The sequence below is a fragment of the Liolophura sinensis genome, chromosome 5, assembly GCF_032854445.1.
Source record: "Liolophura sinensis isolate JHLJ2023 chromosome 5, CUHK_Ljap_v2, whole genome shotgun sequence".
NCBI classification, from domain to species: Eukaryota; Metazoa; Mollusca; class Polyplacophora; order Chitonida; family Chitonidae; genus Liolophura; species Liolophura sinensis.
This window is the reverse complement of record NC_088299.1, coordinates 15,851,267-15,873,654: the sequence shown is the minus strand read 5'-3', so window position 1 is coordinate 15,873,654 and position 22,388 is coordinate 15,851,267. Positions and strand designations below refer to the sequence as shown.

General features: G+C 39.4%; 1 protein-coding gene across 5 annotated transcripts in view; it reads left to right on the top strand.

Moving 5' to 3' along the window:
• Window positions 1-1,262: 1,262 nt before the first annotated feature.
• LOC135465411 (uncharacterized protein DDB_G0290685-like) overlaps window positions 1,263-22,388 on the top strand; it is a 62,182-nt gene continuing 41,056 nt past the window's right edge. For 3 of the 5 annotated variants that reach the window (XM_064742651.1, XM_064742650.1, XM_064742646.1), the window contains exons 1-7: window positions 1,263-1,571; window positions 14,550-14,599; window positions 15,856-15,909; window positions 19,023-19,173; window positions 19,636-19,718; window positions 21,225-21,287; window positions 22,045-22,119. In XM_064742651.1, the coding sequence (XP_064598721.1) occupies window positions 1,388-1,571; window positions 14,550-14,599; window positions 15,856-15,909; window positions 19,023-19,173; window positions 19,636-19,718; window positions 21,225-21,287; window positions 22,045-22,119 (660 nt within the window). In that variant the 5' untranslated portion in view covers window positions 1,263-1,387. The remainder of the gene's footprint in view (window positions 1,572-14,549; window positions 14,600-15,855; window positions 15,910-19,022; window positions 19,174-19,635; window positions 19,719-21,224; window positions 21,288-22,044; window positions 22,120-22,388) is intronic. The other 2 variants (XM_064742647.1, XM_064742648.1) reach the window with 2 other exon arrangements.

Below are 22,388 nucleotides of genomic sequence, written 5' to 3'. Positions count from 1 at the left end.
AGAAGTGTAAACGTTTACTGTGCATGTATTATGACGTCATACTGCTGAGCTCAGATTGGAACGTATTGAAACAAATGTTTCTTTTCTTAACGTCATGGTGTCTGGGTGTAAAATATAAAAAAATGTTAAAACAAAAGCGATATCTATAAACTGTGCGAAATAACACTTTACCACCGCAGGAGATTCCAGTAGTTCACCTTTTATATAAATCATGAAGTAAAGCTAACAAGTAAACAATTCTTTTATTTGTAGACATAAACAGTGTGAAATGATATTACTCGGGGAGGTAAATTTACCGGCCGGGCGTTGCTTGATACAGTCGATTTAATATATGTATATTTGCACACGGTCCGCAACTAACAGAGGGGTAGAATAACAAATCAGTTAATTAACAACTCATTGACTTGGTGAGAATTGTCTGTATAGTTATTCATTTTTGTCAATAGCATCATTCTAATTTATTTTGATAAAGTGGTAACTGAGCTGTAGGCTGCAACTCTCAAGCTTCGCTCTCCTTTGAACAATGAATTTCCGGATTCCCTGGCTTGCTGTACCGGTAACTCTTTGCAGGCCATTGGTAACACTGAGGATCTATGTCCCGACCTTTACTGTTTTAGATTCACTGAAGAGTACTTTAATATCTTCCACCAATATATCATTTAAGTCCATGCATCTCACGCTCGAAGTTCACCAGTCACTCAGCAAAAGATTGCTGGTTCAACCTGCTTCCGTCTGTTCCTGCGCTCTAGCTGTGAGCAGGAAAACTGACTGCATTGGTTCGAGTGAAATATTTATGCGTATGGCATTAGAGAACATGGCGTGTGGGTAAATAAATCTGTACAAAACTTTTTAATAAAATTTCACACAAAGGAAAACTTAAGGTTTTACGTGCGTTTTTTGTGTAAGGCATCGGTTGAATCTTGAATCTAAAGGAAGATGTGTCACACAGACACAGTACCGGTATGTGTACACACACCTAATGATTCCTCCTTGTCATGTGACTCAAAAATTGTTATTACGGCGTAAAACCCCAAGCGTAAATACATATATTTCGGCTGGGACTAATATGATTTGTCCCAGATGGGGCTAGATGTAGGCCGACACGTACATAACTCAGCTCACGACGGTCAATAGGCCGACACGTACATAACTCAGCTCACGACGGTCAATACCGCCTTCATTCTCCACAACACAGACCTACCTTTCTATTCAAGCACTCCCGGATGGTGGAGAATTAGTGGACACGTCGCCATGTTGTCAAACTGAATCAAGTTTACGTGTAATGTGCAGAGACAGCTAAGAGTTTTAGGATGCTTTGAGTGCTTTCTGGAGAGGAAAGTCATTCCAAGTACCTGTCGATTTATTATCAATTATCCGCAGTCGTCCCATGGCTGACATGATGCAGCGAAGAAGCAGTCCATTGGTTCGGACAGTGTTTGTTGTGGCTGGTTTAGGTTCAATCGTCTACTTGATCTATCTTAATCATGACTTGAACACAAAATTAAAGAATACAGACGACAGAGCAGAGCGGTATCGTCGCTCGCACGAATCTGTATCTGCCCAGCTGCAAGGTAAGTGTAGGAACGAGCGGTTTTCACTTGGCTTCATTTGCTGACTCGACAACAACAACAGCAACAACAACACTCCCATCCGCCTTCCTTACATGTATATGTACACACTGAGTCATGTCAGCCTTCGCATATTGATGCTTGCAGTGTGGTTTGGAAAGCGCAGCCCGCGGGATGTACCTGAGGCAGTGAGGTACACTCATACAGTATAAAACTTCTTAAAATTTATTATCCGTAGTCAGGTGCTAAAAATCATGACTGTTTTCTCTTCGAGAAAATGGCTTAAATGGGTAGTTAATAATGTCGGAATGGAAAACCTGGATGCATAGAAAAACTGGATGGAAAATCTGGATAGTCCTTCATGACTCCATCTTTTGCCACGCTCAAGCATAGTCATACAACATTCCATTTACTTTTCTTTAGTTGTGTCAGAATTCTGCTACCTTACACCTCAGCCTGTCAGGAACTTACATGTATCATGTCTTCCTCGCACTACAGTTTTAACGGCCTCAGCTTCGTTCTTTAGCAGCAGCCTGTGACCTTAAAGATCATTGAACAACTTTGGCGACCACATTCTCACCTGTATATAATTTAAACAGTATTACATCACTTACATACTTTTGTAGCACTTGGTAAAGTTTGCACTACTGAACTAGTGAGTTCTGATCTCATAGGTTGACCCTTGTTGAATGCATAGTAGTACAGATCTGTGTCGGTGAAATATTGCAGCAGTTATAGGCCTCAACATGATCTGTGTTCAGGTGCCATTACAGGCCTCGGCATAAGAATGAATTAGGGGATCAGAAAATTGTTCTCCTGAATTTTCAGCTTGGAGACCGAAATGCTGATCATCCCTACAGAGGAGCAATCCATCCCCTAGATTGATCACCTTAACCTTGCATAGTTCATGTAATCTTGCATTGTGTGTTGTTTTTGCCGATTTTTCTGTAATCCGGGGGACATCATCCTCTAGAAAGGTGTGTGGGAACCCCAAACCCACACTTTAGCTTCCCAATCTGACTATAGAAAGGTATTGGATCAATGTCTGTATTTCATGGTACATATATCCACGTTGCCGTGTAAAGATAATGGGCCCCAATGTACAAGCTATGTTTTCTTCATTTTAAGAACCAGGTTTGATCGTGTTTTAAGAAAACTCATACATAGAATTGTTATACATATATGTATTTATTTTAATAATATTCTTTGATTGATTTTAACATGGTAATAGTGTTAATTAAAATATTAATCATTAAATTTCAGTCAATATTCTGTTTCGAAGTCATTTTTCAAACCTTGTGGGTCCACGAACCCCTCAGAGGTGTGAACATTTGGGATTATGAAATGAAACATTTCATTGATCACGCAGTTTTCGCTGAGCCAATCATAGGTCACATTAAATATAAGTAGTCTACGCTCACCGAAGCAAGCAGCCGTTTTCATTTTACCGACATCGGTGATCAGTTCTTTTTCTATTTAAACCAGCATAAAGTTTGTGCAGACTTTCCTGTAAGTAAACTAAATTTATCTGTTTGTAACCTACTGAATGCACATTGTACTTGCCAATGCGGAAATTATTGTTCCCCTGGAGTTAACATGGTGATCAAAAATTCGTTTCCCTGAATTTACGTTTAGGAGATCGACACGCGATCAGCCGATTTGATCGCCTCTTAGACCTGCCGTAAGTGCAGCTTCAATGGGAACTTGGCAAACGCGAAGCATCATTTGGTTACATTCAACACGGCCACCAGTGCGGATATGTATTAGCTTTGGACAATGACTTTTTAGGCCAGCTATGGAACAAAGGTAAAGTCGCTGAAAAGTTTAGCTCACACATTTGTACACATCTGCACTTTTCACAGGAGTCATGAGTACCCCAGGTAGGTAATTTGCCTCTAAGGGTTGGCTTGTCATTCATGTCCAGATGAGGTCGTTCCTACATGAACTTCTGTACTGGGTATGCATCGCGTTGCCTCGTGCTATATTGCCAGGTTTCATGTTACCTGGTGTCATGTTGCCTGATATCACGCCACTGGGTGTAACATTGCCAGGTGTCATGTTGTAGCTTTGCTAAGTTTCTCCGGATGTCACATTGTGAAGTGTCTTTTTTGTGTGACATTCATTTAGGCTTTTTGTGTTTTTCTGCCACATTAAATGCTCTTTAGTCACACTGCCGGTTTGTAACCACAACACCAGAGTATGTACATGTACAGTGACAGCAATGAACTATGCCACATGGGTAAATGTCATAATTTTCTTAGCTTTTTGGTATTTTTGTAATTTGTTGTGTGTTTGGTGATGCAGATCGAAAGCTGTGGAGGGCATTTGGTGCTCATTTACACATACCTGCACATGATAATGACTACTGTATTTCACACGTACATGATAATGGTTACTGTATTTCACGCGTACATGATAATGGTTACTGTATTTCACACATACATGATAATGATTACTGTATTTCACACATACATGATAATGACAACTGTATTTCACACTTTCTTGATTCAGATTGATGCATCTATACATATTCGTCAGCCCACTTTGTTGTTGTTAAGTTTGATTAATTTTTTTTATCAGAAAATCTTAAACGGCTGTCAAAAGTATTATTTTAAGGCCCTTTTTTTTGCTTCTGAAAGTGCATTTTTATGGATTGAACTTCAGGTGAAATAAGTATTAATGTCATACAAACATGTGTACATGAAATTTGCACATAGGTTCAGCAGGTGAAAGTAATACAGTATATGAACAAGAAAGTAACCCAGAGAATGGATTTATTGATTGTTCACAAAGTCCAAGTCCAAGAGTAACCAAACATCAATACTTTCTGCTATTTTGTAGCAGATGTTAAACAAATCCACTTGTACAGAATATTACCATGGTCACAAGTCAAAAGAGCTACTTGTAGCTATGAAGTATGCCATGAGTGTATTTGTATGTTAAGACAGTGCTGCAAGGAAAATGTATCACCACAATACAGCTTACCTATCACCAACAGTGGCATTAAACCAGAATCATTCAGTCACATTCTGTCCACAGGACAAAGACTTTAGATCATCAGGCCATGCATTTTCAAAAGTCCAAATTCTTGTAACTAAAAGCTGCCAGGTTATTGCACCATTAGCCAACATGATTTACAAGGAGAGTTCATACAAAAATTGTATGACGAATGAAGTATAGTGAAAGAGGCCTCACAAGCTCATGATACAAATCCATGCTGTCATTATTCTAGGATGTATTTTAAAGGCTGTCCAGGATGATGAAGGTCATTCTACAGTGTGTATTACAAGGATGTTTACATGACATTACAGCTACATGTGTACTACCCCTGATACAAGTAGGATGTCTAGGATGCATCCTGCAAACATGGCAGAATGTTCAGGATGTATGTAGGTCATCCTACAGTGTACATGTATATTTTAAGGATGTTTACATGACATTACAGCTACATGTGTACTACCCCTGATACAAGTAGGATGTCTAGGATGCATCCTGCAAACATGGCAGGATGTTCAGGATGTATGTAGGTCATCCTACAGTGTACATGTATATTTTAAGGATGTTTACATGACATTACAGCTACATGTGTACTACTTCTGATACAAATAGGATGCCCAGGGTGTATCCATCAATCCTAACCCCATTTAAATGCAGAAAGCGGGTTTTTCCAAAGGTCATTCTACAGTGTAAAAGGACATTTAATTGGTAGTACGTGTGTATATATAGAGGAATATGTTGAGTAAAATGCCTGCTTTCTATATGTTTTATGTGTAAGTGTTCTTCATTCTTAATTTAAACTTTGTAAAACACCTGACTAAAACTTTTAATCTTGTCTTTGGTCCTCATCATTTGCCATGTTCTTCATCATTTTATTAATCCTTATAATCCCATCATTGCCAAGTAATGTGTAATTTCTGTTATACATTAGTCTCCATGTTTCCTTGCCATATAGTAGACTCTTCTGCCTCACTGCAATGCACAATGGAATGGCTGTAAGATTGTGCTGTTTTTGTAACAAGCAGCCTGGCTATTTCATGGAATAGTCTTCAATGTATTGGTGAGATTGGGGGAAACTTGGTGCTGCATATTTATTTATGCTATCTTTTGAGTGGCAAAGCTGATAGTTTTCTCATGGCTTCAGTTTTTACATAATTTAGGATGTGACTTTAAAACCATTTTTTTTTTCAACACAATAATATATTGCCAACATTATCTTCAGTTTTGTCTTGCCTTAATTTTCCTAACTTTTATCAAACACTGACTGTTTGACTAAGAATAGTAAGGGTCCATGTGAGCATGTACTGAATTTCATATGCTAAATTGGGCAGAGAGCTAATGATGAGTTCTAACAGCTTTGCTCTGCTCTCAGTCGCTTATACTGTCAGGATCACTGCTTGAGGGTGAGGTGTCTCTGATGTATCGCATATCATGTTATGTCTCTACTGTATGTCGCAGATCACGTTTCTGGGTGGGTCATTCTGCAGTAATTCACGTGGAAACATCGAAGAGATACTCATAATACATGTATATTAAACCTGAATAAATTTCACCACAGACACAGATAAATATTATCTGGGAAGGTTATTTTATAATTTCTATCAGGGCGTCTTTGTGACACATAGGACTGAGGGCTTCTTTGTGACACATATGACTGAGGGTTGCTTTGTGACATGTAGGACTGAGGATTGCATTGTGACACATGGGACTGAGGATTGCTTTGTGACACATGGGACTGAGGGTTGCTTTGTGACACATGGGACTGAGGGTTACTCTGTGACACATGTGACTGAGGGTTGCTTTGTGACACGTAGGACTGAACATTGCTTTGTTACATGTGGGGCTGAGGGTTTCTTTGTGATCCGTTGGACTGGGAGTTGCTTTGAAGGACCGTGAGTTGCTTCGTGACACGTAGACCCTGAGGTTGCTTTATGACATATAGGATTGATAGGTTGTTTGTGACACCCACTGGTAGGACCGACAGTTGTTGTGGGACACATAGGACGGAGGGTTGCTTTGTGAATCGTGGATCATTTTTTGGGCTGGGGCATCACAGTGACATACATGTAGTACTTCCTCATGTTTAGGTCTGGGCATCACAGTTACGCCTCACCCTAGAGACCCTGACAGATGCTGTGGGTTCACAATTCAGCACTGAATGGCTTCATGTTTTCCAGTTATGTTTGATCACAAGTCCAAACTTGAGAAGTCACTGCTTCAGGAAAAACTTGAAAATAAAAAGAAATTTGATGGTAAGTGGGGCTTTGGCTTATATTTACTGTACATAGTACATGTGTGTTCTTGAACCTGAGTGAGACCAGCAAATATTTATGTTGCATGAGCCTACATGAAAGTGAGGCTGTGGCTTATACATGCATTTACAGTGTGCATGTGCATGGGCCTAAGAGGGGCCATAGCTAATATATATGTACTTGCATGTGTATGAGCCGGTAAGTAGATGTGGCTTTGGCTTTATATATTCACTCACATTGTGCTAGTGCATGGGCCTAAGTGGGGCCATAGCTAGTATACTTGCATGTGCATGAGCCTGTAAGTAAGTAGGGCTTTGGCTTATACTTCCATGTGCCTGAGATTAGGTGGGGCCTTGGTTTACAAGTGCACGAGGTTATCCATTGTTGTTCATGTACGTGTCTGTTAGGTTTTAAGATGTGGATGAGCCTAATTAAAGTGAGGCTCTAATAACATGTACAAGCACAGTATGTGGAGCTCTAAGTACATGCACATGTATGAGGGGCTTTGACAAGTGGATGAACCTAATTAAAATGGGGCTCTGAGTACACATGTATGTAGGACTTTGACAAGTGGATGAAGCTAATTAAAGCGGGGCTTTTAGTACATGTGTATGTGGGCTTTAACAAGTGGGTGAACATAACTAAATTGGGGTTTTGAGTAAATGTATATATGGGGCTTTGACAAAGGGAAGAGTCTAATTAAAGCAGGCCTCTGAGCTCATGTGTATGTGGGGCTTTGACAAAGGGAAGAGCCTAACTAAGTGGAGCTCTGAGTTCATGTGTATGTGGGACTTTGACAAAGGGAAGAGCCTAACTGAGTGGGGCTCTGAGTTCATGTGTATGTGGGGCTTTGACAAAGGGAAGAGCCTAACTGAGTGGGGCTCTGAGTTCATGTGTATGTGGGGCTTTGACAAAGGGAAGAGCCTAACTAAGTGGGGCTCTGAGTACATGTTTATGTGGGGCTTTGACAAAGGGAAGAGCCTAATTAAAGTGGGGCTTTGAGTACATGTATATGTGGGGCTGTGACAAGGGGAAGAGCCTAACTAAGTGGAGCTCTGAGTTCATGTGTATGTGGGGCTTTGACAAAGGGAAGAGCCTAACTAAGTGGGGCTCTGAGTACATGTATATGTGGGACTTTGACAAGTGGATGAACCTAATTAAAATGGGGCTCTGAGTACACGTGTATGTGGGACTGACAAGTGGATGAAGCTAATTAAAGCGGGGCTTTTAGTACATGTGTATGTGGGCTTTAACAAGTTGGTGAACATAACTAAAGTGGGGTTTTGAGTAAATGTATGTATGGGGCTTTGACAAAGGGAAGAGTCTAATTAAAGCAGGCCTCTGAGTACATGTGTATGTGGGGCTTTGACAAAGGGAAGAGCCTAACTAAGTGGGGCTCTGAGTACATTTATATGTGGGGCTTTGACAAAGGGAAGAGCCTAACTAAGTGGGGCTCTGAGTACATGTTTATGTGGGGCTGTGACAAGGGGAAGAGCCTAATTAAAGTGGGGCTCTAAGTATTGTGTTATTTTAGAAGGTGTTTTTCCTTGCATGAGGTTATGTGTCGTTGTATTGATTAATCATGGAACAATTATGTACACTTTTCTGAGTATGTGCCTTTGTAGTGATATTCATGAGTCACTGGCACAGCTTGGCCATGTCAAACATTTAGCCATGTTGCATGCCGTCACATCTGTTACCATGTCTTGAGGCCATGGATATATCATATTTCAACAGGTATGGCAAGTGTATTTTCCCTCAGAAGTCTGTACAGCCTTCAGCAATAGCAGGTTAATCACACCACAGAACATGTGCATTGTTAGCTAACCGTGTACATCTGTATGTGACAGGTGGAGAGGTAAAATAGATAAAATTACTCCATCATCCCTGCATGTATTAATAACATGTTTAGACTGAAACACATGTGTAATATTAATATATTGTCTTTAAAACAGCAGAGCAAACACTGTCAAGAGTATATGCAGGCGGGTGGAACTGCTATAAGGAGACATGTTAATGCCGGTCCAAAATTTAATCTGTGTCACACCTGAAAGGGTTTAAATTGAAACCTGTTGTGAACTTCCTTGTGTACATGCAACCATGTGATAAAGCCAAATTTTTTAAAGTTTATGAATTTGTCCATTATTCACACAGTTATTTACAGTGTAGTAAATAATAGCAACACCATTCAGAAAACTTGTCTTATGGTATCATTATATGGCATTCTATCCAATTACCATTTGCACTGCAAAGATATGAAAATCATACTCAAACACTGAAACTGTCTTAGCAATGACACTGGGAGGGGCAAATAAACATGATTAAATGCCCCATCTTTGACATGCCATACATGTATTTGTTCTGTAGGCTCAGAACAAATGAAAAATTACACCACTCATTTAATAAAATTCATATAATGGGTCACTCATTGTATATCCTCTACGTACAGTCAATGAGTTGACCTCAAACGACCATATTGTAAGTGTAATATTATTTTATTGATTTGATGAGAACATTTCATGTACCTGGCACCTCTTTTCTGAGATCTCTAGACAAGAGCATTTCCATACCTCTACATTATTTACATACTGTACATGTAACATGACCAGGGCCCATTTGAACAAAGAGATCAGAGCTACAATCGATTGCAGACCCTATAATTGAGTTTACAATTAATTGTTAAAAATAAGTTGCACTGCATGCACAAAGGAATTGTAATGCGATGGTAAATTTTTCAAGTTACAACCACGATCGTAGGCCAAAGTTGACTCATTCATAAAGGTGGCCTGTGTACTTGACAATTGACAATGTACCAGTCAATAACTTTTCATGCCTTCGTTTTCAAAAGAGCTCTACGTCTTAATGATTCTGTGTCTAACAACTACAAGACATGAAAAAATGAAAAAAAAAGTCTTTTTGAGACAATTACATTGCACATCTTTATTCAGTACTACTGAGTCAGTAGTACTAACTGTCTAGACACAGTACCTAAGGCAAGTATTTGTACTTAACATTAATTTTGGGGTGATTATGAATATGTACCACTTGGTCAGATTTGAATTTCTGATCATAAGTTACAACTATGTTAGCTTACAATGCCATCATGCAGAGATGTGTCGATTGTTAGTTAAGGCTATGATCAAGGTCATAGTGATGTACAATCAGCTTAGGCTGATGATTCCTTCGTGCATGCAGCCTCAGGACATCTTGTATTGTAGTACATGTATCCATCTGTTCCTGGTATCTTATCAGTGTCTGTGTGTTCATGGATCAACATCTGTTAGAATTCAGTCATATCTCTCCATGGCCCACAAGTATTGTCAGCCTCTACATATATCTGTTCATGGTCCACAAGTATTGTCAGCATATATTCGTATCTGTTCATTGTCCACAAGTATTGTCAGCATGTACACGTATCTGTTCATGGTCCACAAGTATTGTCAGCCTGTACGTGTATCTGTTCATGGTCCGCAAGTATTGTCAGCTTGTATACATATCTGTTCATAATCCACAGGTATTGTCAGCCTGTACATGTATCTGTTCATGATCCACAAGTATTGTCAGCCTGTACATGTATCTGTTCATGGTCCACAAGTATTGTCAGCCTGTACATGTATCTGTTCATGGTCCACAAGTATTGTCAGTCAGAACACATATCTGTTCATGGTCCACAAGTATTGTCAGCTTGTACACATATCTGTTCATGGTCCACAAGTATTGTCAGCCTGTACATGTATCTGTTCATGGTCCACAAGTATTGTCAGCCTGTACATGTATCTGTTCATGATCCACAAGTATTGTCAGCTTGTACACATATCTGTTCATGATCCACAAGTATTGTCAGCTTGTACACGTATCTGTTCATGATCCACAAGTATTGTCAGCTTGTACACGTATCTGTTCATGGTCCACAAGTATTGTCAGCCTGTACATGTATCTGTTCATGGTCCACAAGTATTGTCAGCTTGTACACGTATCTGTTCATAATCCACAAGTATTGTCAGCTTGTACATGTATCTGTTCATGGTCCACAAGTATTGTCAGCCTGTACATGTATCTGTTCATGGTCCACAAGTATTGTCAGCTTGTACACGTATCTGTTCATGGTCCACAAGTATTGTCAGCTTGTACACGTATCTGTTCATGGTCCACAAGTATTGTCAGCCTGTACACGTATCTGTTCATGGTCCACAAGTATTGTCAGCCTGTACACATATCTGTTCATGATCCACAAGTATTGTCAGCCTGTACATGTATCTGTTCATGGTCCACAAGTATTGTCAGCCTGTACACGTATCTGTTAATCGTCCATAAGTCTGCATGTTCACGTATCTGTTCATGGTGCACAATTTTTGTTGCTGGTTAAGAGATGTAGATGATGAAAGTCAAAATAGATCTGGCTTGACTAATTTTGATACGACAACTTTAGCATCTATAGGTTAGTTGCAAGGGAAAAGAAAGTACTATAAATGTATGCTTGTATTAAAAACTTCCTTTCATGTTTTTTAATCTTGAGTTTTATGCTGTTCTCAAAAATATTTCACTTGTATGATGGCGGCCAGCATTATGGTGGGAGGAAACCAGGCATTTTCCGGGGGAAACCCACGACCATCGGGAGAGGAAGCTAGCATGAGCTGGACTTGAACTCACAGCAACTCCATTTTTGAGGCGCTCCTGGGTCATTGCGCCACGCTGACATGCTAACCACTTTGGCATCGGAGGCCACCATTTTCTTTCATGCAATAATACAATCCTGAACAAATACATGTACATATCACAAGTGACATATATAAAACTCATTCGAATTTCTTCCCTTGGAAAATTTGAAGACAAGTCATTGTGCAGTTATGATAATGAATTGCTTACAGTGTGTACATGTATCTGTATGCATGTTACATACAGTAGGCCCAGATGGTTGAAACAGGCTGTTGTCAGCTTGTCCTGGCTAAATCATGCCATTGTTTATGCTGAGAAAAATACTGTAATTGCAGTCAGAGGTGAAAAGTATTGTCCATCTACATCTGACTCGTGAAAAGTTATGACCAGTGTTATCAAGTTTACCACACCCAAGGCTGTATGGCATTGTAAGATTGTTTGTAGTACAAATAGTCTCAGATTATAAGCCTCATTTCAGACTAGCTTGATTTCCACCTCATTCCCTCATTGTCTCCTATACATCTGTGTTTTATTAGACAGTTGTCAGTGTACCTCATGGTGTCTTGTACTCTGCGCACAGCCTGTCTGTTTAACTTGGGTTTCATGTATTGTGCATGCAGCCAGTCTACCTCACGGTGTCTTGTATTGTGCAAACAGTCAGTCAGTCTTTTTACCTCATGGTGTCTTGTAGTGTCCAATCAGTCAGCCAGTTGACATCATGGTGTCTTTTGGTTTCTAGACAGTCATTTATATCATGGTCTCTTGTAGTGTCAACACAGCTAATTTGTTTGGTAACCAGACAACCTGTCACTTTACCTCATGATCTCTTCTATTGTCCATGCAGCCAGTCGGTTTAACTAATGCTATCTTTCTAGATTCTAAACAGCCTACATGTACCTCATGCTGCTTTGTATTGTCCAGACAGCCAACTTTCCCCATGCTGTCTTGCAGTGTCCAGACAACCTGTCGTTTTACCTCATTGTCACTTGTATTGGTCAGACAGCTAATTAATTTGTTTTGCTGTCTTGTATTGTCCATACAGCCAGCTTACCTCATACTGTCTTGTAGTGTCCAGACAACCTGTCACTTACTTTATGGTTTCTTGTATTGTCCAGAGAGCTAATATGTTTACCTCATTCTGTCTTGTATTGTCCATACCTAGGTAGTGTTTGTATAGGAAATTAACATGCTTTATGATTTGTATTGCTTGTCTGTAATACTATTCATTTCTAACCGTTTTGTTGTGCTTAATATTGACAGTGGAGTACAAATCATGTTAGTTAGTCCAGTAATACTCTACATGGGAGGGCTATACATTTACACCTGACCTTGTCTGTCTGTCTGTCTGTTCATCATAAATGTGTTCTTTTACTTAAAATCTACAATACTTTCAGAATTCTTGTTACACGTATTTATTTAATTTAATTGGAGTTTTACACCATGTATATAAAAATGTTTCATGATGGCGGCAAGCATTATGGTCATCTTAATTTTACAGCATTGATGTGATTTCATGTTGTACAGTGTAGTACATACAGTAGATCATGTTAAATATTGAGTGTTGTGATTTCGTGTGGCACAGTGTAGTACGGACATGTAGGTATTTGTAAATTATTCAGTTTTGTGATTTCATGTAGTACATAAATAATGTTAATTACTCAGTGTTGTGATTTCATGTAGCACATAGAGAATGTTAATTATTCAGTGTTGTGATTTTATGTAGCACATAGATCATGCTAATTATTCAGTGTTGTGATTTCATGTAGCTTATAAATTATATTAATTACTCAGTGCTGTGATTTCATGTAGCGTATAAGTAGTATATAGTTCATGTTAAATATTCATTGTTGTGATTTCATATGCATGTAGCACAGTCTACATAGTACATACCCTAATTCTTCAACCTTTTCTGCAACTAATATTTTGAAACTTTTTGAGATAACTATGGGGTGAAGAGAAATAATTTGCCTGGTTTTATGAAAGCATCTTTAATCAAACAAACAAAGCTTCATTTTCATAATAATAGTACATGTATGCATAAATTCCCCCGAAAAAAGTGCTTTGGTGTTTGAAAAGGTTGAAGATTTACAGTAGATCATGTTAGTTATTCATGCAGTGTTGTGATTTCATGTAGCACAGTGCTGTATATATTACATGTATTTTCATAATACATACATGTAGGTTACTTCCCTTTTCAAAGATTTACCTCCCTTGATGGTAGGTATGGGTTCAATTATCCAAATCTGTTACCTGTAACATTTTGGAGTTAGCTACATTTTGTTTGTAAGGTTAACTAATTGAATTTTCTTCCATGCATATAGAAAAATGGCAAAGTAAGAGACAATGTTTTCAATAGTTCCATATGCTTTAGTACTAAAATAAAACACTGATGTCTACTGTCAAGGGAGATAAATCCTTGAAAAGGGAAGTGATCTATGTATTACAAAAATATGAATAGATAGTTTGTTCTTAGTGACATTTACTCTACCTGTACATGTGTGCTGTACATATACATGTACTTGTACATGCCTGTACTACATTGTACTTCGTCCATACTAGATACCTTAGTACAGTGTTGTATTGCTGACTTAGTGTAAGATTTTGACCAAATTGTGGAACTCCACATTTGCCTTTAACCACCATTTGTATCTGGTGAAATCACTCATTATTATTTAGCCTGTGATCTGTCTGGTGTTTCAAAATCCATCCCTTGCTTTATCCACCTGAGGGTTATTCTGCACAAACTACATGTACATTTATGTCAGCAGTTTTGAACTCGAACATGGTGACATAATTGGCTGTGTCTGCAGATCCACGGCCTTGATAGACCTGTTACACATTCTGTGTGTACATAATACAGTAGTCATATACCTTTTCCACCCTTCACATCTGTAGTCTCTGTATATCTTTATTAAGCAGAAGCTAAATCTACTTCTTGTCCTTGCTAGTCATTAATCAGTTGTTAATAAACATTAGAAATATCCCCAGTGGTTTAATGGAAAACCATGTGTATATACTCTTGTATATATATCTTATGTATTAATCCTAAGGTTGAATGTTTTCATTTATTTTCCAGATTTGACAGCAGCTAAGGAAGAATCTGAAAGGAAATGTGCAGCAGATCGGGTGAGAATGAGCTCTGATAATTTCTGCTGGCACATGTAACTCTGTCCAGACCTGTCAGGGCAACATGAGCCAAGCTCAGTGTATATCACTCCACTGCCATTCCATTACCTCACAGCTGCCATTCCATTATCACTCCACTGCCATTCCATTACCACACAGCTGCCATTCCATTATCACTCCACTGCCATTCCATTACCAAACAGCTGTCATTCCAGTACCACACCACTGCCATTCCAATACCACTTCATTGTCATTCCAGTACCACACCACTGCCATTCCAATACCACTCCGCTGCCATTCCAACACGACACCACCGCCATTACTATTCCACTATTTGTCTGTTACTATTCCACTATTTGTCTGTTACTATTCCACTATTCCACTGTGGTGGAAGTGCCCTTAATCCGCGGTCGATCTGTCGTCAATCCGTGACAGATCGGGGAAGTTAGGTGTTGAGGGTACTGTACCATTCCACTGCCATTCCACATCCATCACACTACAACTCTGCTCCTGTTCCACTGCTACAGATACAAACAACTGACAACTTCGGTGGTCTTAAGATTAGAGAAAGAAGACCAGGGATCAAATATGGGTCGAGTCATTCCACCCCCTTCCACTGTCATTCCTGTGCCTTCCTCTTCCAATTTACTAAACAGACGTTTAGAATTTTAGCCTAGCTGATTCTATCTTGTCTGCCATACCATTCCACCTGTGTCATGTATGCACATTTGTGTCATGTCTGCCCATTTGTGTTGTGTCTGTACATCTGTTTTTTGTCTATAAATCTGTGTCATGTGTTCATATCCGTGTCATGTCTGTGTCATGTCTGTAAAACTGTGTCATGTCTATACATCAGTGTCATGTCTGTACAACTGTGTCAGTCACAGCTTACCAAGTCAGCTGTTTATTCCTGGAAACTGTGGCCCATAACACTCATTATAAAATTTTTGAGTATGACCGTGAACAACAACAACAACTAGATTACATTTGAGTCACAGTTCACAGTACTGTATTGTTTCTAAGGTTGTGTAATCCACAGGGCTTATATTGATATGAAATCTGTACTTTCTAGTTTTCATTTTGCACAATAGCTTTAATACACAAGGAGATGAACTTGCCATGGGCTGGTGCTGTACCCAGAGATAAATATTAGTTACATTTTTGGGAACATTTTTATTGCTATTGTTATTATTAAACCTTTTTTGACATATACATCTAGTTCTCAAAGATTTATTTGCTTTCTCCTTCTTTTACAGGATGAAATGATAAACAGATTAAATGCCATAGGAAAGGACAAAAAAATGCTGAAGGTAAGTGAATTGACAGATGTTTAACAAATGAGAAATTACAGAATTTATAAATTCTTGACCCACATACATTACGCAAAAAAAAAGAAGCCTAATAAAAACAGAACACGTTGTCGACATGATGCCGACACGGTGCGGATACGGTGGTGCACATCGTGGTCAACTTGGCCAGCTTTTACTCCGCATCGGGCCAACGCGATAGATATGGAGATATATATGAAGATAGAGGGAAGGGGCATGGGGCCTACATGTATGTTTTATACATCGGATGGCTTGCCATCACCACCATATTATCAGTGTCCCATGTTTATACGGAGCAATGAAAGGAGTAAAACTGCCTGCATTACCGCGGCAAAGAATATTCGTGTACCTGCAGAATAAATAATCCTGTGCTGTGAAAGAAAGATTTTGAAAATACTTGCATTTAAATGTAAATGCATTTGTTCATAAGGATCTTAAGCGACAGCCTACCGAATTATACATAAGCTGTTTTGCCGAAGTCTGCGCTGTCAATTTATGTAGGTCAAATAATGACACTGTATGGTTCTTTCATTTTGCTATTGACCTATTGTAAACTGGTTGTCACATTTGAGCTTTCTCACCAGGAGAAAGCTTTGATCAGCCAAGTGTTTGGCACCTGTATGCTGCAGCTCATCTATACAGGACGTATACTTCCTCCATACTGTGTCACCATAATTATTGAAAATAAAGAACTCATTTTGTGAAGGAAAACCATAGCTGGACACCAGGAGATGAATGCTTGGTGGGATGTAAGTCAGCAAAGCAGCATGACTTTATTGTCTGCTTTGGCACCTTCGGCTCACCAATCTCAGGACTCTGGTTACACGTTTTTATTTATAATAAAATAATTAATACAAACTTCTGACCGAGAAGCTGTCATCAATGATTGGGTAAATTTTTTTTGTTTTTTTTGCTGTGTACACGAAGTCGGTACATGTATGTAAACACGAAGCCGGTTCATGTATGTAAACACGAAGTCGGTACATGTATGTAAACACGAAGCCGGTTCATGTATGTAAACACGAAGTCGGTACATGTATGTAAACACGAAGCCGGTTCATGTACGTCAACACGAAGTCGGTACATGTATGTAAACATGAAGCCGGTTCATGTATGTCAACACGAAGTCGGTACATGTATGTAAACACGAAGCCGGTTCATGTATGTAAACACGAAGTCGGTACATGTATGTAAACATGAAGTCGGTTCATGTATGTCAACACGAAGTCGGTACATGTATGTAAACACGAAGCCGGTTCATGTATGTCAACACGAAGTCGGTACATGTATGTAAACACGAAGCCGGTTCATGTATGTCAACACGAAGTCGGTACATGTATGTAAACACGAAGTCGGTACATGTATGTAAACACGAAGTCGGTTCATGTATGTCAACACGAAGTCGGTACATGTATGTCAACACGAAGTCGGTACATGTACTTCAGGCGAATGTCGCGCACTGCCTTTCCCTCTCCCTTCCCCAAATTTCTAGGGCAGAGACAGTTTTCCCATTCAGGTGCACGAATCTGACGTGTTGCCATTGTCTACTTTTGTTTCCCCCTGCTGTGTTTGAGGACTACTTTCAGCTTGCTATGTTGTAAAGACTAAAGTCCTAGCTCGCCTGCCATTCACCATGTTGTTGTCTCTCGCAAAGGAACGGGATGCCAACACCATGTTGACATGATGTTGGACCAGACTGGACACAAAGCCTCAAAAACGGTGGAACCGTGTCTACCAACATGGTGTCGGCCCTGTGTTTAGGGTATTTTGTTTGCGTACTGTATGTTATTTTATTAGCACAAGTGGATCATGGTACATAGACAGTAAAATAGGTTGGAACCCTTTGCAGACTGGTGACACAGTCCTGTACTGTGCGCTCCATGACTAGTGACACAGTCCTCTGCTCTCCATGACTAGTGGCACAGTCCTCTGTTCTGCTCCCCATAACTAGTGACTCAGTCCTCTGCTCTCCATGACTAGTGGCACAGTCCTCTGTTCTACTCCCCATAACTAGTGACTCAGTCCTCTGCTCTCCATGACTAGTGGCACAGTCCTCTGTTCTGCTCCCCATAACTAGTGACTCAGTCCTCTGCTCTCCATGACCAGTGGCACAGTCCTCTGTTCTGCTCCCCATAACTAGTGACTCAGTCCTCTGCTCTCCATGACTAGTGGCACAGTCCTCTGTTCTACTCCCCATAACTAGTGACTCAGTCCTCTGCTCTCCATGACTAGTGGCACAGTCCTCTGTTCTGCTCCCCATAACTAGTGACTCAGTCCTCTGCTCTCCATGACTAGTGGCACAGTCCTCTGTTCTGCTCCCCATAACTAGTGACTCAGTCCTCTGCTCTCCATGACTAGTGGCACAGTCCTCTGTTCTGCTCCCCATAACTAGTGACTCAGTCCTCTGCTCTCCATGACTAGTGGCACAGTCCTCTATTCTGCTCCCCATAACTAGTGACACAGCCCTCTGCTGTGCTTTTCATGACTTAAATATGCTATACATGTACAATATAGTTCTGTGTTTTACTTTCAGCATCCTATTTCTTAGTTTCTGAATGCTATGTTTAAGTATAAAACACCTACATTTGTATTGTTTAACACCCTGATTTTAAATACTTTATCATGCTTTAAGAGAAATAAAGTTTTTTTTTTTATACTATCTTAACAGTTGAATGTTACATGTAGGTGGTACTTTGTTCTGCTGTTGCTGTTGAGCTTTTAAAACTTGGTATGTGAGTGAGCTCTTGAAGAGAAAATCGGTTTTCAGCACACAGTGGCCATGGTACATGTATGAAGTATATGACATCAATTCTACGTGAAGAGTACAGGTAAATTAGGCTGTCAGATTCAGTTGATCTTCAGGAGAAAAGGATTAGTCCTGTGGTGAAGGTTGTTGTGCCATACATGTAGGACCAGTCCTTTTGCTTGTAGTTCGTTCCTATTTTGTTATTTTGAACAGTAACAAGATATGGCTGAAGACTTTCCTCACCAAAATCTGTCATTCATTCATTCATTCATTCTGAACATATCCGTCATTTTAACCAAAAATGTTGATAGTTTAGATGTTAAAGTATGCTTTTGTTTTTATTTTCCAGTCTCAACATGAAGATTTGAAGTTAGATTATGAGAGACTACAACAGGAATCTGATAAAGTGAAAGCTGATCTTGAAAACTTGAAGACAGAGGATAACAGAGAATATCAGTTGATGAAAACACAAAAAGATTTAGAATTGGCAGCCTTAAAAGGTATTTTATTATATACATTGACCTGTTGAGACGTAGGTTTATCGAAGGTGTGAATGTAGTTCCGACCATTTACATTTCCTAGTGTGCAATCGAAATTGCAATCTGATGTATTCAGCTTTGTGAACATGTAGTTGTGAACGTGTAGTTGTGAACATGTACTTGTGAACATGCAAAATACTTCACAGGCTAACATGACTCTAGAATATTTCCCTTTATATATAACAGCTACCAACATTATGGTCGAACAGCTGTACAGTGTCCTGTTCATTGATAAAAGTGTGATTGTAGTGTGTGACTTAGCAGTGAGTGCCTTGTAGATCATCTGTCAAACAGCTGTACAGTGTCCTGTTCATTGATAAAAGTGTGATTGCAGTGTGTGACTTAGCAGTGAGTGCCTTGTAGTAGATCATCTGTCATCTGTAGTGCCCTGTCAAATTCATTGAGAGACCTTTTTATTTCCAGACACAGTAGCGAATCAGGTCAAAGAGCTGGATAAGTTGCGAAATAGCCTTCAGACTTGTCAAACAGAATACCAAAATATGCAAGTAAGTGTTTGTTAAATGAGATTTTTGTTGACTGTTGGGTATTAAAGTGCTGTTGATCAAGTGTGTCCCATTGTTTGTCACAGTAGTGGTGTTTAAAATCAGGTGGTTTGTTTGTCTCCATTTGAGCAGGAATCCACTCAGAAGATAAATCTTATATCTTGGCCGTAACATGACAGCTGTTGTACATGTACACCATGTACATGACAGCTGTTGTACATGTACAGCATGGACATGACAGCTGTTGTACATGTACAGCATAGACATGGCAGCTGTTGTACATGTACACCATGTACATGACAGCTGTTGTACATGTACACCATGTACATGACAGCTGTTGTACATGTACAGCATGGACATGACAGCTGTTGTACATGTACAGCATGGACATGACAGCTGTTGTACATGTACACCATGGACATGACAGCTGTTGTACATGTACAGCATAGACATGACAGCTGTTGTACATGTACAGCATGGACATGACAGCTGTTGTACATGTACGGCATGGACATGACAGCTGTTGTACATGTACACCGTGGACATGACAGCTGTTGTATATGTACAGCATGGACATGATAGCTGTTGTACATGTACAGCATGGACTTGACAGCTGTTGTACATATACACCGTGGACATGACAGCTGTTGTACATGCACACCATGGACATGACAGCTGTTGTACATGTACAGCATGGACATGATAGCTGTTGTACATGTACACCGTGGACATGACAGCTGTTGTACATGCACACCATGGACATGACAGCTGTTGTACATGTACACCGTGGACATGACGGCTGTTGTACATGTACAGCATGGACATGACAGCTGTTGTACATGTACACCATGGACATGATAGCTGTTGTACATGTACACCGTGGACATGATAGCTGTTGTACATGTACAGCATGGACATGACAGCTGTTGTACTTCTACACCATGGACATGATTGCTGTTGTACATGCACGCCATGGACATGACAGCTGTTGTACATGGACCTGACCACCTTTATGATACCATGGACATGTTCCTAATGTAAGCCACTGCCAGTAAAAGGCTTTACATGTATGTCCTGTAGATAATATCTACATTTACCTATACCCTTAACTTTACCAGGTTTGATGTGGAAAACAGGCAAATGGATCTTGGTGGCATCATAATGTTAGCTAATCTTTTGTAATCTGTGCATAGTTTGGATTGACAAAGTTTTTCATTCTTGGATGTTGTGGATGCTCCCTTGAATTCTGCTCTATTTTCATGTTAGACTAAATCTGTCTAATCTCCAAGTTTGTCTTGTCTGATTTGCTATGATCTATGAAGATCATTTGTCAATTATTGTCTTCTTTTGGGTTGTTACATCTGCTCTTGGTTCTTCTGTTCTTGTATTGGACAAATTATTCCTGTTTTTCTTTTTTGTCCCATTGTGTGCAAGTTCATTTACTTTCAGTTTTGCTTTGGTGAAGTTGTGTTGTCTACCTGTGTTTTTTATTTTTGCTTTCCTCTTCAGGCACTGAAGGACACAGCTCTTACTAACATTACTAAACTTCAGGAGGAAACTACTGAGTTAAAGGTTTCCCTCTTGTATATCCACTTTTCTTTTTTACTATTTCTTTGTGTTAGTTGTAACGTCTTCATAAAACTTTCATATCTAAAGATCTATCGAAAATATACATGTAAATTCAGCTCATAAGTATCCATCACGAAGATCAGAGATAAGATTCAGTTCTATATCACTGAAACTGTTCATATCAATGGCAACAATTTCAAAAAACCTGTAGCTGCCCATTATTCAGCCTATATTACATGTAGGCCCTATTCTTTTTATGTACTAATTTTATCTCTAAGCATAGCAAGGTTTTTTAGCTGCATAGATATGCATGTATCAGGTAATCTTGGTTCTAAACAAGCTCCACTCTCACTGATTGTGACAGTAAAGCAATTGACAACGTTCATGTAGCCACTTGCGCATGCAGTCTAACGTGTAAAGATCACTCGACACCATCCAAGTGTGCAATATCTCTACATCATATGTCAGAAAGTTCGTCAGTAACTTGCCAAAAGTCAGTGGTTTATGTTGGGCACTAGAATTTCTTCTTCTGATGGATCTGACCACCAACAAATAGGTGAACATGTCTGGAGTACGGAGTTTAGCAACAGTTAAGTAAAGTAAATAGAAATAAATACATACATCCATACTTTTAGGCATATTAAAATATGTAGGTGAATGGAATGATTATTTCTCACTGTTTGAGTTATGTTTATTTGACACTTCGCTTGTTGCTTTGACCTCACCCTTCTCAAGGTCATAGTTAATTTTTGGTTCGTAGGCTACAGAAGTCAAACATCAGCAGTTGATCACCAGTCTACAGCAGGCCAATCAGCGACTTTTACAAAATGTGCAGGTGCTTCATTTTCTTGACGTCTTAAATCACCTGCTTCCACTAATTAACTATATTTGTGTAGCTTCCATTCTTGCCTTCAGGAAACTTATTGTTTTATCGGCACGCTAATTGTTTTATTGGCACACTAATTGTTTTATCGGCACACCTTTAACAGAAGCCTTGTTTCATAAAGAACTTAATACATGTAATGCTATATGGGCCTGTGTGTACTGATGCATGTACTTATCCCGCATCAGACAAATTACTCTGCTTTTTGTTGGACAACAATG